This window comes from Vombatus ursinus, unplaced genomic scaffold (genome assembly GCF_900497805.2).
Source record: "Vombatus ursinus unplaced genomic scaffold, bare-nosed wombat genome assembly UNPS02014817.1, whole genome shotgun sequence".
Taxonomy (NCBI): domain Eukaryota; kingdom Metazoa; phylum Chordata; class Mammalia; order Diprotodontia; family Vombatidae; genus Vombatus; species Vombatus ursinus.
Window position 1 is genome coordinate 3,573,993 of NW_020954595.1, and position 16,939 is coordinate 3,590,931.

Here is a 16,939-nt window from a genome sequence, read left to right on the forward strand (position 1 = left end):
CATAAAACAGTCTGGTGTTGTGGAAGGTAGCTTCTTCATTACTACATACACACACACACACACACACACACATACGTGATTGCATATATATATATATAGCATATATATGCAATATACATATTGCATAAATATATTGCATATATATTAACCTATATCAAATTGCTTACCATCTCAGGATAGGGGTAAGTAAAAGAGGGAGAAAGGGAGAAAATTTGGAACTCAGTTTTTTTTAAATGTTAAAGTTGTGTTTACACATAATTTAAGGATAATAAAATTTTAACAATATAAAATCTTATTCATAAAAAAAAAATGAGCCGGAGAAGGAAATAGCAAACCGCTCCAGTGTCTTTGCCAAGAAAACAATAGATGGAGTCATGAGGAATCAGATACTACTGAAATGACTGAACAACAAAAGATTGCAAAAAGCTTTCGCCGCTAGAAAAGTTCATACATGATTTCAGGTCATAGGGAGCCCTTGCATTTTAGGAAAATCACTTTGGGAATTTGTGGACTATGGATGAAGTTAGGAAAAACTTGTGTCAAAGAGACAAGTTCAAAGGTTACTATTGCCATAGTCCAGCTGAGAGGAGGTGAGAACTTACACCAGCAAGGTAACTGCATGAGTAGAGAAAGATATAGACACAATAGACAAGAGATGCTGTAAAAATAGAAATGTCGTGATTTGACAATGGATTGGGTAGGTCAGCAGGTGGTGATATGGGACTGAAGCTCAGGAGACAGGCTAAAACTGGGACATACAACTTTTAATCATCTGCATAGAGATGACAATTAAATGTCAAAGAACTAATGAAAACATCAACCAAGATAACACACAGGGAAAAGAGAAGAGGTCCAGGACAGAGTCTTGGGGACACTTATAATTAGCGATCTGGGGGAAGATCCAGCAAAGAAGACTGACTATGTCAGAAGTGGAATTTAAACCCGAGGTCTTTGTGGCTCTGGGCATTCCATGCAGCCTCTCTAGGAGCTGTTATTTTCATCATTAACTCTGAGGGCAAATTATTACTACAGAAGAAAAATCAAATCATAGAACTATAGAGTTGGATGAGGCATTGGTTTGGCATTCACAGAAGCAAAAAACAGTCCAGTATTACAGAAGGTAGCTTTAGCTACTCTCTTCATTACTTTTCTCTTCTTTCTGTGAAGGGTAAGTACACACACACACACACATACACACACACACACACATATACATATACACACATACATTTATGTGTGTATGCATGTATATATATGCATATATGTATGTATATGTGTGTTTGTGTATATGTGTGTGCATGCATACACACATATATACATAAATACTTGTTTGTATACACATATATGTATGTACATATATTAAACACATGAACAAAAACAATGAATTCTTGAAAATCATTTTTTTCTCTTAATCTGGAGCGTGTTATGAGAAGGTTGATTCTCAGAGTCAGGCAGAACTGGGTTCAAATCCCACCAATTCTACTTTCCAGCTGGGACACCCTGATCAAGTCATTCAATGCCTCTGAAACTCAGTTTTCTCATCTGTGCAATGCAATGAATAACAACTCATAGAGTTGCTGTGAGGCGCCCATGAAATAACATGTGAAATACTTTTCAAAATTTAACATAATAATTATTATCTTCTCCTGTGTTTTTGAACGCACAAAATGCCATTAACAATGGTAATGTTCCAGGTCTTCAGTTCCTCTTGGGGTATATTCCAGCACCCAGAATCAGTAAATCTTTCTTAAAAGATTTTTTTTAAAAGTCAACAAGATAAAAACTATGGGTATAACCTCTAACCATTGAATCTTTATTTTATGGAATACTTATTTTATGATGGGCTTTACTAACTTTTTCCTCTTTAGCTGAGTGGAAGATGTTGGTTCAAATGCACCCCTGACAGAGGCTGTATGACCCTCTGGCCCTGAGTTTCCCCATCTTTCCAAGATGCGCTTAATGATAATTGAGGTATGTCAAGAGTTACTCTGAGGCTCCAGGGGGATAATGCATATAAGTGTTTTGCAGATTTTGAAACACATGATAAACATGACTTGTTAATGCCATACTCATCCATGATACCAAGGGCAGTTCTCCCTCATCCACACAAACCCCGGCTCACACATGCCTGGCATACTGTCTGACTGGTCCACAGCCTTTCATTAATTTGCTAATGAGAGTCCACTCAAGTTGCTGACAGACTTCTTTGCATTCTCTTCATATTGTTGGGGTATTAATGGCTCATGTGGCCATTTTAGGTTCTGCATGCCCTAGACACGAGAACAGACTATCTCCTAATTACTAAGCTGGTATGAGCTATTTGAGTTTCTTAAAGGGATACTTTATAAAATGTTGTAATACTCAATTCAGACAAGGTGACTATGATTTTAATACACTTTATTTAAAAAGTACACAGGTGTAAATTGGCATCAATGGGACAAAGCAGAGAAGGACCACCACCCGTCTACCAATTGATGCCCTGTTTCTGATGAAGTGAGAGTATCATATGGCAACTGCACATTTGCATGACTGGCAAAGTAAAAAGATAACCTTTTTTTTTTCTTGACATATCATTAAGAGTTTATATCACGCACAGTTAAAATCATGAAATGCTGATGGTTGGACTATATTTCATGTCGTCTATGTTGCACCATATTTCAGTTCACAGTTTATCCATGTAATTAGCATGCCAAGGGAACAAACCAGTCAGTGTCACCTTGAGAAAAGCATCAGAAGCAGCGGGATCAGAAGGAGGACAGGCTTGGCACAAAGGCCCAGGGCTCCCCCACATTCTCTTGCATTTTCCTAAAGGAAAGGATACAAGGATACCATTTTGTTAGCTTGGGAGTCTTTGAAAATGCCTCAGTAATTTCCAAGGCACACTGTGGACTGTATTAACAAAGTCAACACCATGCTCTCCATGGAGGTCCCAGCAATATTTACTTTTCTTTCTTTCAGGTGTTGCCATGGCCAACGTAACGGTTGCCCAGTGACCAACCTTCTGGGAATGGGTCCCTCTAGACTGAGGAAGACTGGTTCTTAGACAGCAGACACAGTCTGGCACTGGCACATACCACCATCCTTTCCAACTGGGTAGGACCCTCCAGAGTTTGCATTCCAATGTATAGCTTTTCAGAAGCCCAGGCCACCACCATAATGAGGAAATTTAACATTCAATAATGCAGGGAAATATGTTTGTCTATATCTCACTGGGCTATAGAAGGGAAATTTTGAATCTACATAAATGTTTCAGATATTTTAAATCAGTGTAGGCGTTGAGAAGAGAAGCTTCTTTGGTAAAAACAGAACAAAACAAAATAAAAACAAGTCTGCTTATGCTTTATAGATCAACTATCTTTTAAAGACAAGGGTCGGGGCTGGGGTGAGTCTTCCATTGTTCCATCTATTTCAAATTACTAACCTTGTGAATTATTTACTTTGGGATATACATAGCAGAATAGGAACAGAGAATATAACAGGGTTAGGATTTGGAGAAATTTGTGAATATTAGAAACAAATGTCAACTAAGAAAATCCAATCAACTGTGTTAGAAATAACAAACTTGGAAAAGGTGATTTAAACATATATCTTATACTATATACCTCAGTGAATTCCAGCAGGATGATGGTCTTAAACTTTTTTAAAACTATAAAAAGATTAAAAATGGAATTATGGAGCGGAGAACTTTAAACAAATTCAAATAAATAGAATGAATATTAGGAGAAAGACAGTTGTGTTTGAACATACTTAAATAAGGAAAATATTCTATAATAAAAACAATATAAGTAAAATTATAGAAGAATGTTTTTACCACTATGATGGCTAAAATAATAATGAATATATATAAGGAACTATTTTTTTAATTGCAGTAGTATCTCCCAGATCACAGTGGATACATGGGCAAAAGAAATCAACAGATAATTGTGTAAAAAGGGAACAAATTATTAATGACTCCAAAATTCCCATGCAAGTAATAATAAAAGAGATAAAAATAAAGCCACTTGGGATCCCCACCTCAGAACTATCAAATTTTGGCAAAAATAATTGAAAGTAATGAAACTAAATGCTAACAGGTTTGAGGAGAAACAAGTATACTCATCCATTACTGGAGAAATAGTAAACATGCTTTTGGTTAGATAATCTGGCAGTATGCAGTAAACTTTTATTTTTAAAAACATCTTATCTGTTGACCTCAAAAATTTTATTTCTAGGAATATGTTCTGAAAGTGCTTTAAAAAATGAACTATCCAAAGATTTTCATATTATCATCATATTTAATTGGGAAAACTTTAGACGACTTAGATGTCCAACAATAGAAGAATGATTCAGAAAGTTGTGCAACAATAATTTTGAGGAATGCAAAGAATTCTGAGAAGACTGAGGGACAGAGTAGTATAATGAGAGAAATAATGAACTTTGAGACAGAAGATCTATTGTAAATCTTGTCTCTCACTTGCTACCTCTGATAACTTGACTTAGTCACTTACCCTCCTTGGCCTCATTTTCCTCATTTGTACATTGAAAAGGCAGAGTTACATAGCCTCTGTGTTTCCTCCTATGATCCTAAGCCCTTTATGAAATAATGCAAAGTGAAAAAAGTAGAACTATAAGAATGAACCACCCAGCAATGCCATGGAGAAACCCTACAGCTCATAATTGTAGGGTCAAGTCAGAATAATATTCGTAGATGGTACTAGCTATGTCTATATAAGAAAGGTCTATTAATACACAGAGAAAATCTCTATTCGTTAAATGAGTCCCCATGACAAACAATTTTCATCCAGTGATATCAAAGAAAAGAAAGAAAATTAGGGCAGTTGTGCTGAATCACAAACTCTTGTGGAATAAATGTAAGAATGTTTCGCAACAGGAGAGATAAAGGTAGAGTGCACAGATCTCAAATACGGTTTTGCAACATCTAATGGTACCATTGTGGGAAGAAGGACACAGGTGATGGTATAAGAATGTGTAACATAAGTCTTAGCCAGGGACTAGGATAAGGGGTAAACATAAACACAGGGAAATCATCATGCCTACTGAATTTATACTGACACGGAGCATAGTTTAATGGAGTCCCTCATATTAGGGTCCCTCTCTTTTTGCACCCACTTGACTATGATCATTTGAGAGGAAAAAAGTGAATTAGTATGATTAGTCAAAGAATCTTGATGGTGATTTGAAAGAAGAGACTAAAACATTGTTCTATGATAACTGTTGAATGTAAATAATTATTGAAAGAGTTTAGTTGATATGTCAATATTCAAAATTGTTTTTAAAATAAAATCTCAAATTAAAAATAAAATACAATTGTACTCTTCCATGGAGCATCCATTAATTCACTGTTGACAATGAATAATTGTATTATTTAGATGATGGGTTTGAGCCAGGATAGTGATTCCCATGATCCTAAGATTTGTCTTACATCACTAGCATTTAGAGTATACTAAGTAGCACCAAAGCTAGAGAGCTGGACCTAGAGTCAGAAAGATCTGAGTTCAAATCTGGCCTCGCGCACTTGATAGTTATGTGATTCTGAGAAAGTCACTTAACCTCTGTCTGCCTCAGTTTCTTCATCTACAAAATGAAGATGATAACAACAGTAACTGATTTCCAGTGTTGCTGTGAGGGGAAAAAAACTGTAATATTCGTAAGGCACTTTGCAAATCTTAAATCTCTATGAAAATGCAAGCTATTAGCCTTATATCCCCTCAAATCTTCAGACTTGAAGGTGTAAGAATAAGTGAGGATATAAAAGTGGCCAAATTATTGCAGAAGAGGGTTGATTATTTGTGAAGTTAAACTTAACTAGTCACTGATTCCTCAGATTAAGAAGATGACAGCACAAAAGGGTGCATTTCTTCCTAACTATACACTCCACCATCCACAGTAAAGATGGAGCCACTCCTCCAAGGGAGGAATGAGGAAATACATAAGGCAGAAATAATTTCTACTGTATTTTGGTATGGAGTCCATACTTTGGCAGCAAAGTCATCTTCCCAAGTGTGCCATATTGAGACTAATAGGAAAAGTGCTTATTCCATGAGTACTTGATGGTGGGGTGACCTTGAGTACAGTAAGTGGGTGTGTTGGGTGGGGGAGGGAAGGCTACTTCTGAAGGAGAAATCATCTGTGAATCAACTTCAGGAGAATTCACAAGTTTCCAATGTGTTCTAATGTAGGATAATTAGGAAGGCTGGAAGCTGATGGGAGGGAGGCTTTAAACTGAAAATGGAGAATACTGAAATTCTCACATTTAGATTTTCTTCTATCTTGATAAGACCTTTAGAGGAAACCAAAATCTAAATTTAAAAAAAAAAGAAAAGAAAAAGAAAGAAAAGGTTTTATAAAGAATGAGAAAGGAAATAGGAAGGGCATAGTGAGAACCTGGAATAATAAGAAAACGACTAAGAAGATATTTTTTTCTCTGCTTTATCTGGATTAAATAACTAATTCAAATATGAGAGAACAAGAGACATTTCCCCAAAGCATAATTGGTCAGATGATATGAACAACCAGTCCTTAAAAGAAATGGATACTATTAATCAACAAATAAAAGACTTTTTCAGAGCATTATTTTTAAGTATTCTTTTTAAATAGCTTTGAGGTTTCATCTCACATTCCAACAAATGTTAACAATGGAGGGATTTTGGAAAGACAAATTACACTAATACGACGTTGATGGAACTGTGAATGGGTACAACTATTCTGGGAAGCATCATATGTAGAGGAAGTGACAAGAATGTCAATTTCCTTTAAATTAGACATTCCCCTGCTAGGCACATAGTCCAAAGAGCCCCCAGATAGAAAACATACATACATACATACATATATACATATTACATTGTATGCATATATGAATATGCATGTGTATATATAGTGTGATATATAAATATATATGGATTTATATAAATATACTATAGATATGCATATACATACACATATGTATGCATATACATAGATACACATGTATGTATACATATACATACACAACACACACACATGTATATATATATATATATTTATAGCAGCATTTTTTGAAACTTCAAAAAATTGGAAACAAAATACCTGTTCATAGGTTGAGTGACTATACAAATTATAGTATATGAATGAAATTAAATATTATTGTGCTATAAGAAAAAAAGTAAATATGAAAAACACATAGAAACCAGGGAGGACTTGTATGACTTGATGCAAAGTGAAATGAGCAGAACCAGGAAAGCAATATTTTCAATAACTACCATATTATAACTGGATTTTTTTTAAATCAAAACCAAAAATTAGGTGACTATAATAAACAAAATTGAACTGAATAAGAGATATGAGATTATACCTCCTTTCTTTATGGGAGGGGCACTTGGGGTACATTTATAGTGTTGGTTGGATAATTTTGCTGATTTGCTTGCCCCTATCCCATTTTTTCTCTTTTTCTCTTTGTTTCAAGGGCTAACTCTTTCAATGGTAGAGGGGAAGCAATATAATGGAAGTGAAAATTATATAAAAATGTGATACAAATATTTCAAGTCCCTTTCATTTTTAATACCTTTAATTTGTTTATTTGACCTCTTCTTGCAGATAAAAGGGGCCACACCTCATTAAGAAACATCTATCTTCTGTGGTGGATTTATCCTGTGCTTGCAGTGTTAAGGAGGGTGTGGAATTAGAAAGGGAAGTACTGAGCCCCTGATTATCCCCCCCAACACACACACACACACACACACACACACACACTCACACACACACACCACACTCAGGTTATGACTTACTTCAGGATGAAAACCATGACAGGATTCTGGCCGTCTTCTGATTTTCTGTGATTTCAAGCGTTCACACTTAAGGGATTCATTATGTTTACTATAGTTAAGGAGCAATCTTAAGTATGTTACTTTTGAATACAGTTTTTGAGAGCCTAGAACATGGACATAAACTCTCTTAAGGACTTCTTCTCCCTTAGCCCTTTCCCTGCCCCCACCCCAAGAAAAGACCGAAATAATATCTTGTTCTCTTTTCCCCTAAAACTTCAGAATATTGTGGGAATTAGCCATGTAATTTGATGAATTCTGATTTGATTTAAATAATTGGATTTCATGCCAACAGCTCATCAGATAAAAAAAATGAGAATGTTTCTTTTTCCTGATTATTTATAATTCCTTCCACCTTCACTCACGAGCAGTAGCATGTGTGAATGTGTGATTTCTGCAGGTGCTTGGACTTGCCCAGGAAAGGATATACCTGATCTCAATTGGAGCCATGGTAATGGGTGCCACAGAATCACAGACGCATTGGTTATCAACCACCACCATGAATAGATTGCTGCTTGGGATCTGCTGGATGACAAAGGACCTGCAAAAAACAAAACAAAGCAAAACAAAACAGAAAATCACAAATTTATCAACTTCCATCCATGATGAAGATTCATAAGAGAACCACTGTTCCTTACACCAAGATGTCAAGGACCTGTGATTTCATTGGTTTGGGAAATCATTCCACCAATACCAAAACTTCAACCTGTCACTTCTCACTCTACAGAGTTGCCTGAAGTGGTGAGGGTTGATAATTTTCCCATGGTCAGAAAATTAGCACTATTTGAATTCACTTATTCTTAATTCAATTTCCAGTATTCTATCAGATTCTCTTAAATTGCAAACATAATGCTTAGGCAATTGATGAAAAAATGAAGCAACCCTTGTCTCAACAGCTTTCTGTCTGCTGAAACTACCCCAAACATGCATTTCATAGGCTCTTACATTGTCTCTTTTATTTATTTTATGTTGAAATTGAGAGTTAATGTTCAAATTCAACAGGCATAGATTTAAGGTTTATAGTAGTGAGAAAATGTGCTACAAATCGTAGAGACATAATACATTAAATTCAACAATCCAAACAGATTCCACCAGTACTTATTAAGTACCTACCATATTCTGGGCACTATATTGGGAGGTACAAAAACAAGAACAAATGAAAAAAAGAAAAACAAAAAACTAAATTTGCACTGCCTATAAAGAGCTGATATTCTTCTGGTGCCTTGTGAGGAATGATGGCAGGTCCACTGATAAGCAAATACTTCACGCACATATACAAGCACACACATGCATGTGCACACTCATGTGTGCACATACATACACACAGTAAATATATGCCAGTAAATGCAAAGTAATTTTGGCACGAATGGGCCACTAACAGCTGGGGTGGTGAGAGGATCAGGAAATTTCTCATACAAGAGATGGCTCAAGCTGAGTTGTGAAGCAAGGTCAGGATTCTAAGAGGAAGAATGAGGAGGGAATACATTCTATCATGGGTGCCAGCCTATGAAAAGCCACAGACATGGGAAATTGAATATAGTACATGAAAAACAACACATAGTCCAGCGTGTCTAGAATATAGTATATGTGTGAAGGGAAGTAACGTACAGTAAACCTGGGAAGGAAAGCTGGAACCATTTTGTGAAGGGCTTTAAATGCCAAACAAGAAATCATGGCTTATTCTGGAGAAAAGAGGGAAGCCCAGGAATAAAGAGGGGATGTGACTTAACTTTTCCTTTAGAAATCTTAGGAGGCTTAAAGTCTAGCAAAGAAATATGGTACATATGTACACAAAGTCAAGTCAGCAAGCATTTATTAAGTACCTACTATGCACTATTCACAAATATGCAAAGTGCCAGGTAAGGTAAGAGGGGGAAAGGTTGGCACTGATAAGGAAAATCAAGAAGGTCTTCCTGAATGAGATGGCTTTTAAGTTGGTCTTTTAGAGGTGAGTTGATATTTCACATGGAAAGGGGAAGGGACAGGACATTTCATGTCTAGGTAAGCAAATGAAAGAAGTCACAGAGTCAAAGAAAAATGTGTGGTAATGAGAGGAGAACAGCTTGTAGGTATAGACCAACATCTCACACCATATACCAAATAAGGTCAAAATGGGTACATGATTTAGACATGAAGGGTGATACCGTAAGAAAATTAGGAGAGCAAGGAATCATTTACCTGTCAGACCTATGGAGAAGGAAAGAATTTATGACCAAACAGGAGACAGAGAATATTATGAAATGTAATAGAGATAATTTTGATTACATTAAATTAAAAAAGTACACCAACAAAGCTAATATAACCAAGATTAGAAGGGAAGCAGAAAGCTGGGAAACAATTTTTACAGCCAGTATCTCTGATAAAATCCTCATTTCTGAAATATATAGAGAACTGAGTAGAATTTATAAGAATACAAGTCATTCCCCAAGTGATAGGGTCAAAGGATATGAACAGGCAGTTTTCAGATGAAGAAATTAAAGTTATCTGTAGTCACATGAAAAAATTCTCTAAATCACTATAGATTACAGAAATGTACATTAAAACAACTCTGACGCACCACCTCGCTCCTATCACATTGGCTAATATAACAAACAAAAGTAAATTGATAAATATTGGAGAAGATGTGGGAAAATGGAACACAAATGAACCGTTGTTGGAGTTGTGAACTGATCTAACCATTCTGGAGAGCAATTTGGAACTATGCCCAAAGGGCTATAAAGCTGTACAATACAACTACTAGGTCTGTATCCCAAAGAGATCATAAAAAAGGAACAGGACCCACATATACAAAAATATTTATAGTAGCTCTTTTTGTGGTGGCAAAGAAATGGAAATTGAGAGGATGCCCATCAACTGGGGAATGGCTGAACATGTTGTGGTATATAAATGTAATGGAATGCTATTGTTCTGTAAGAAATGATGAGCAGGTGGATTTCGGAAAAACTTGGAAAGACTTACATGAACTGGTGCTGAGCTAAGTGAGCAGAACCAGGAGAACATTGTACACAGTAACGCAGTAACACTGTGTGGTGACCAACTCTTATAGATTTAGTCTTCTCAGCAATACAATATTATAAAACAATTCCAAGACTCAAGATGGAATATGCTATCCACATCCAGAGTAAAACTATGGAGTCTGAATGCAGATAGAAGCATATTATTTTATCTTTTTCTTTCTTTCTCATGGTTTTTCTGTTTTGTTCTGATCCTTCTTTCACCACATGACTAATGTGGAAATATGTATAATATGATTGTATGTGTATAGCCTATATCACATTGCATGCTGTCTTGGAGAGGGGAGGAGGGAGAAAAAAATTTGGAACTCAAAATCTTGTAAAAGTGAATGTTGAAAACTATCTTTACATGTAACTGGAAAAAATTATTTTTATGGTAAAAAAAAAAAAAAGAACAGTTTGTCCAAGCATAGGGTATGTGGAGGAAAGGAATAGGAAATGGGGGTGGAGAGATACAGTGATGCCAGATTGTAGAAGACCAGAAGTCAATCAATTTCCATCTGCTGATGCTTTTTTACTGGAGAGAAATAATCATCTCAGACAAGCGGCTCATTTGAATTTGACTTTTGAAAGCCTACATTTCTTCTGAAGTAAATAGAAAGGCTAAGGGCACCCAAGGTAATTTTTGCTTTATGAAACATCCTGACAACTTAAGGGCAAAGGCCAAGATATAGAACTCCTCCTTTCAAATCCTTCATCAGATCAGCATGCTCCAGGTCATTTCCTTCATCTTCTCTCACTTCTTCCTCTTCTCTCAATGTCCCATTGCCAGGTCTCCCTAATCTTAGTGGTTTCCCTCTGAGATTACCCCCAATTTGTCCTGTCTATATCTTATTTGTACATAGTTGCTTGTGTGTTGTTTCCTTTGTTAGGTTATGAACTCCTTGAAAGCAGGGCTCTCTTTGTAGCCCCAGAACTTAGCACCCTAACCCTAAATGCCTCTGACTCAAACCCTAACCTTAACTCTAATCCTCCGCCTCCACCTCTAACCCTAACCCTAACCCTAAGTGCGCTGCTGAAGAAATGCTAGTTAACCGATTCATTTTTAGCCTCAGTCTACCAAAGTACTGAGACATTTTTCCCCACATGAACTGTTGACAACCCAGGTCTCCCCTGTCATGTATTTAAGTGGCAATTTTTAATCCATATACGACTTTCCAGAGTCAGGCAGACCTGTACTGAAGTCGTTCCTCTGCCACAGGATATGGCCATATGCCTCTGGGTCAATCATTAAGCTCGAGGTGCCTCCAGACAATTCTCAAGGATTCTGAGTTGTAGAAGGGCAGCTGACCTGCATGGGCAGAGGGACTTTCCTCTGTGGAAAGTTCCTCTAGCAATGAAATCACAGGTCTGGCCCAAAAACCTATTGTTATTATTATTATTACTATCACTATTATTTTAACATTTAGGAACTGTCAATAACAAATATTTATTAAGTGTTTACTATATGCCTTGCACTATGCTAAGCACTGGTCAAGTGCAGGTGATGAAAAGACAGAAATAAGTAACTCTCTGATTAAGAAACTCGAATTTTTGGTGGGGTGAGGGAACAACAGGGTTATATGAGCAGATACAAAATATGTTGTTCAGTCATTTTTCAACTGTAGCTGACTCTTTGTGACCCCACTTGGGGTGTTCTTGGCAAAGATACTGGGTTTGCCATTTCCTTCTCCAGCTCATTTTACAGATGAGGAAACTGAGACAAACAGGGTCAAGTGACTTGCCCAGGGTCACACAGTGAATAAGTGTCTGAAGTCAGATTTGAACTCATGAAGATGAATCTTCCTTACTCCTGCTCTGGCACTGTCTCCACTGTACCACCTAGCTGCCCACAGATACAAAATACACCCAAATTAAATACAAAGTCCAGGTGGGGAAAGGCACTGGTGCTGCAATGCTCAACGACAGAGGGAACAGAACATTGAGCCTAGAGGCAGGAAGAAGAGTTCCAATCTGACCTCAGATACTTTACTGGTTGTGTGACTCTGGGCAAGTCACTTAACCTCTGCATGCCTTAGTTTTCTCCTCAGTAAAATGGAGATAATAATACCATTTACTTCCCAGGGTTGTTGTGAGCATACAATGAGATAATATTGTAAACCACTTAGCAGCACCTGGCACACAGTAGGCATTTAAAAAATGCTGGTTTCCTTCTTTCTTCCCTTCCTCTTTCCAGTAAGATAAGAGCCCATCTGAGGGCAGCCAAAGTAAAGCTGATTGCAACTACTTTTCACAGCTGTAAGATACCGAGCAAAAGGTTGCTTTCTACAAGCACCGGATATTAATACCTGTCTGAACTGACAATCAAAACCAGCCAAGCTTCTCGGCTCTTGGCCGGTTTTCCTCGTTCCCTTCATTGTACAGCACAGCACAACAACCTGACCTTGCTAAACCCTGGGTCCCTCTGAAGCCACTCACACCAGGGGAAACTGCCCTATGACTCACATAGCAGAGTCAGAGCCAAGGACATCAACGTTCCGCTGCCTCCGGGAAAAAACGACTTCTCTAAACAGAAACACACATGGTGCAGTGCTGCCCAGAACCTAGCTGACTCTCTGGGCTGCAAGCGTGGGAGCCCCATGAAATGGGGATGTGATAAGCCCTCCATCCTCCGGCAGTTCAGGAATCTCCCACTCCACTCTACTCTGCTCCTGCCATGGATGAAATATCACTTGCGAGGTTGAGTTCAGAGAAGCGGCTGCAGCTGTCTTGAATAAACTCAACACTTAGCAGGACCAAATGCACTCTAACACTTAGGTTAAAATATATGATTGATTTTAGGGTCATTTGCCCTAATATTCGGATTTCTTCAGGATCTTTTCTTCTAGTATCCAGAGGCCAACAAGAATAATAACCACCGGGTTTTCTTCCAAATCATTATTTTCTGAAACCGCTCAAGTTCAATGTCTGAAGAAAAGACAGACGTTTTCCTGACCTGTTGGCTATCAACGAGCTAGAATTTCTCAGTGAAGAGGAGTAGAGTGGCTGCTAAATATTTTAACCCCTGAAGGAATTAGTAGTAATGATGATCATGACAATAATCTTGTTTGACTCATTTTTTTTCCCTTGGGGTTTAGATAGAAATGTTTCTGGGCCAAGTCAATATTCTGTTAATATCCCTTTTATAGTCAATATTGCATAGACTATTCCACAGCTGGATAAAATAGCTGCCTTATGCAGTTGAATAACATTATTATGGTTAATAATAATAATGATAATAATAATAATAATAATATGGTCCCCCTAGCAATACACTCTAAACTCCCTAAGGGAAAGAACTTCCTTCCTTCCTTCCTTCCTTCCTTCCTTCCTTCCTTCCTTCCTCCCTCCCTCTCTCTCTCTCTCTCTCTTTTAAAATATACCCACTACACAACACAGCATCCAAAATACATAACATGTTTAATGAAACCTCACAAAATTGAACTGAAGTCATTTGACTTTTCTGTACCTGTTTTCTCAATTCTAAAATGGAGCTAGCAATCTCTTCTTTAAGTATCTCATGGTTGTGTGGGTGTATGCCTGTGAATATCAATGAGAAGAGTTAATAAACATGGCCATGCTTTGAAAAATATGGTATGCTCTCTAGGCTATAAAATATGTGCTCTGTGGAAATCACCTAGTAAATGTTATTAAAAAAAAACATTATTAGCCTACCTTAGACACTTATTAGTTATTGACCCAGGACATGTCAGCCTCAGCTCCCTCATCTGTAATATCTGTAATAAAAGTTGCTACCTCACAGGATTGTTCTGAGAATCAAATGAAATGATATGTGTAAAAGACTTTGCAAATTTTATATCACTATATAAATGCAAGCTATTATTAATATGGCAATTACAGTAGATCCATTATAAAAATCTCTTTACTCCCACTCTACCCATTCATAGAATCCTATCTTCCTAGAGATCCACCCCCCACACACACATACTCTACGTTCCTGCCAAACCATACTGCTTACTATTCCTTGTAGGTGACATGACATAGCCAGCCTCCACACCTTTGCACTGGCTGTTCCCAATACCTGGACTGCTCTCTTGCCTCCCTGCCCCCTCTTAGGATGCTTAGGTCACTTCCAGGCCAGATTCAGCAGTAACTTTTATAAGTGCTTATTTTGATTTCCCTCAGTAGAGCCCCCTTCCTCACCCCACCACCTCATTACTTTGTATTTAAAATGGTCTTGCATTAATCATGCATTTTTTTTTTTTTTATTTAGTGATGTATGAATAATGTTGTTTCCCCTGGTAGACTATAAGACCCTTGAAGACAGGAGCTGTTTTCTTTTTTTTTTTTTATCTTTGTCTTTCTAGTCACTGACATACAGTAGGCGCTCAATAAATGCTTATTCAATTGAACTAGAGTAAATTCATTATGCCTTTGTTTGGGTAGGAGAAGTTCTATTCGGAAGGGGAAAACCAATCTGGCCAATTCAAAGGCATTGCCAATGGAAAGATTAAATACTTTTCCATATTTTAAAAACTTACTGTCTGTACATTAAAATGATGCGTTGGAGGGATCTGGGCAATATTAGCTGGAAGTTTCTGTGCACACTCTATCTTTATGGTCCAGTGTGCAGAGTTGAACTCAATAAAGCACACCTCCAACCAGCTGGGCCAAGGAGCAGGGCTGACGTCAGCGTCATGGAGCATCTGGGGCTTGGCGGCCTTGCATGTGGGAGAATAGGGGCCCATAAAAAGGCCAGGAAGCACATTCCTGACCAGAGAATGACAACGGCAGTTTATGGGCAGGAACAGCTCAAAATAAATGAGGTCCCAAAGTGGGTGCATGTCGGGGGTGGGGGGAGAGGAGGAGCCGGCTCTGATGTGTCCACTCCCAGGACTGAAACAAGCCAGTCCTGTCTTTTCCCAGAATTACAGAAAAGGAACCAAGAGGGATTGTGAGACTGAAGATGCTCAAGGATCAGTGACATTCCACGGGCGGACTTTCGCCACCTCTATTTCATTTCATGCCAAAGTCTTCCTAAGGTGAATTTTTCTGGCCATGATGGATCTGTGGACAAGTGGCTGAGATGTAGCTGGGACGCCATGTTCAAGAAATTCCACTCATTCCCCTTCTGTCCTTCCCCATCCTTCCACAAGATGAGTGCCCTCTAAACAGAGCCCTCAACTATATCACCCAGCTACTCACTCTCAGAGACTGCTTCTGCAAGGCGTTTACCTTAGAACAAGCTAGCCAAGGGGTTTGTCCGTATCATTTATCCCTTTCTGCAGATGAGAAGACTGACACCCAGAAAGACAATTTACATACCTGAAGTCACAACTCTTTTCTTCCTTGAATTGTCTCGGACTTACTTTTCTATATTAATTGCCTGTCTCTACCTCTTTGAGGGCAGAGATGGTGGTTTTATTTTTATCACTGTATTCCCAGTCGGCCCTTAGCCCCAGTGCCTGCCACTTAGTTGGAATGGATTCTGATTCATTCTTCTTTCTAGCGTGCCTCATGGCCTCTCCAGAAAACCAAAGAGGATACCGTAGCAAACGCTTGTTGAATGACTGAATGATCACTGAAAATGTTGAGGGCAGGATTTGGAGGACTGAGAAGAACCCAAGTCCTAGGGTCACAGAATTCAAATTGGAAGGTATCTGGGAGGTCATGTGACTACAAAGGAATAAGCCAAGGGGTACATACCTTACACCCTAAAATTTAGCCCTTGGCCCATAGGTAGAATGCCCAAACTATGAACTGGAGGGACACATACCTCAGGCAGGATCTTTGAGGAAACAAGTAAATACTGAGAATTTTTGAAAACCTTGTGTGTGTCCTTCATGATGCTGAATGGAATCCCTACCACCTTATGGGTGCCCTTGAAGGGCCTACATAATCATAGCTCTCCATTGTTTCCTTCATTGTTTACATGGTGGCAACAAGATGGCACAATGGATAGATAGAGAGCTGGGTCCGGAGTCAAGGAGACCTGAGTTCAAATCCAGCCTCAGATACTTACTAGTTGTGTGACCCTGGGCAAGTCACTTAATCCCTATCTGCCCCAGTATCCTCATCTATAAAATGGATATAATAAAAGCACCTACCTACCAAGGATGTGAGGATTAAATGAGATCATTTATAAAATGCATAGCAAGGTATCCAGCATGTTTTTGTGACTGTTCA

General features: G+C 38.0%; 1 protein-coding gene across 1 annotated transcript in view; it reads right to left on the minus strand.

Moving 5' to 3' along the window:
* Positions 1-2,401: 2,401 nt before the first annotated feature.
* Positions 2,402-16,939, minus strand: part of CACNA2D3 (calcium voltage-gated channel auxiliary subunit alpha2delta 3) — a 1,008,438-nt gene continuing 993,900 nt past the window's right edge. Inside the window, exons 36-38 of the mRNA XM_027835883.1 lie at positions 8,228-8,340; positions 7,764-7,846; positions 2,402-2,805 (exon numbers count right to left, since the gene is read on the minus strand). Of these exons, the coding sequence (XP_027691684.1) occupies positions 2,713-2,805; positions 7,764-7,846; positions 8,228-8,340 (289 nt within the window). The 3' untranslated portion in view covers positions 2,402-2,712. The remainder of the gene's footprint in view (positions 2,806-7,763; positions 7,847-8,227; positions 8,341-16,939) is intronic.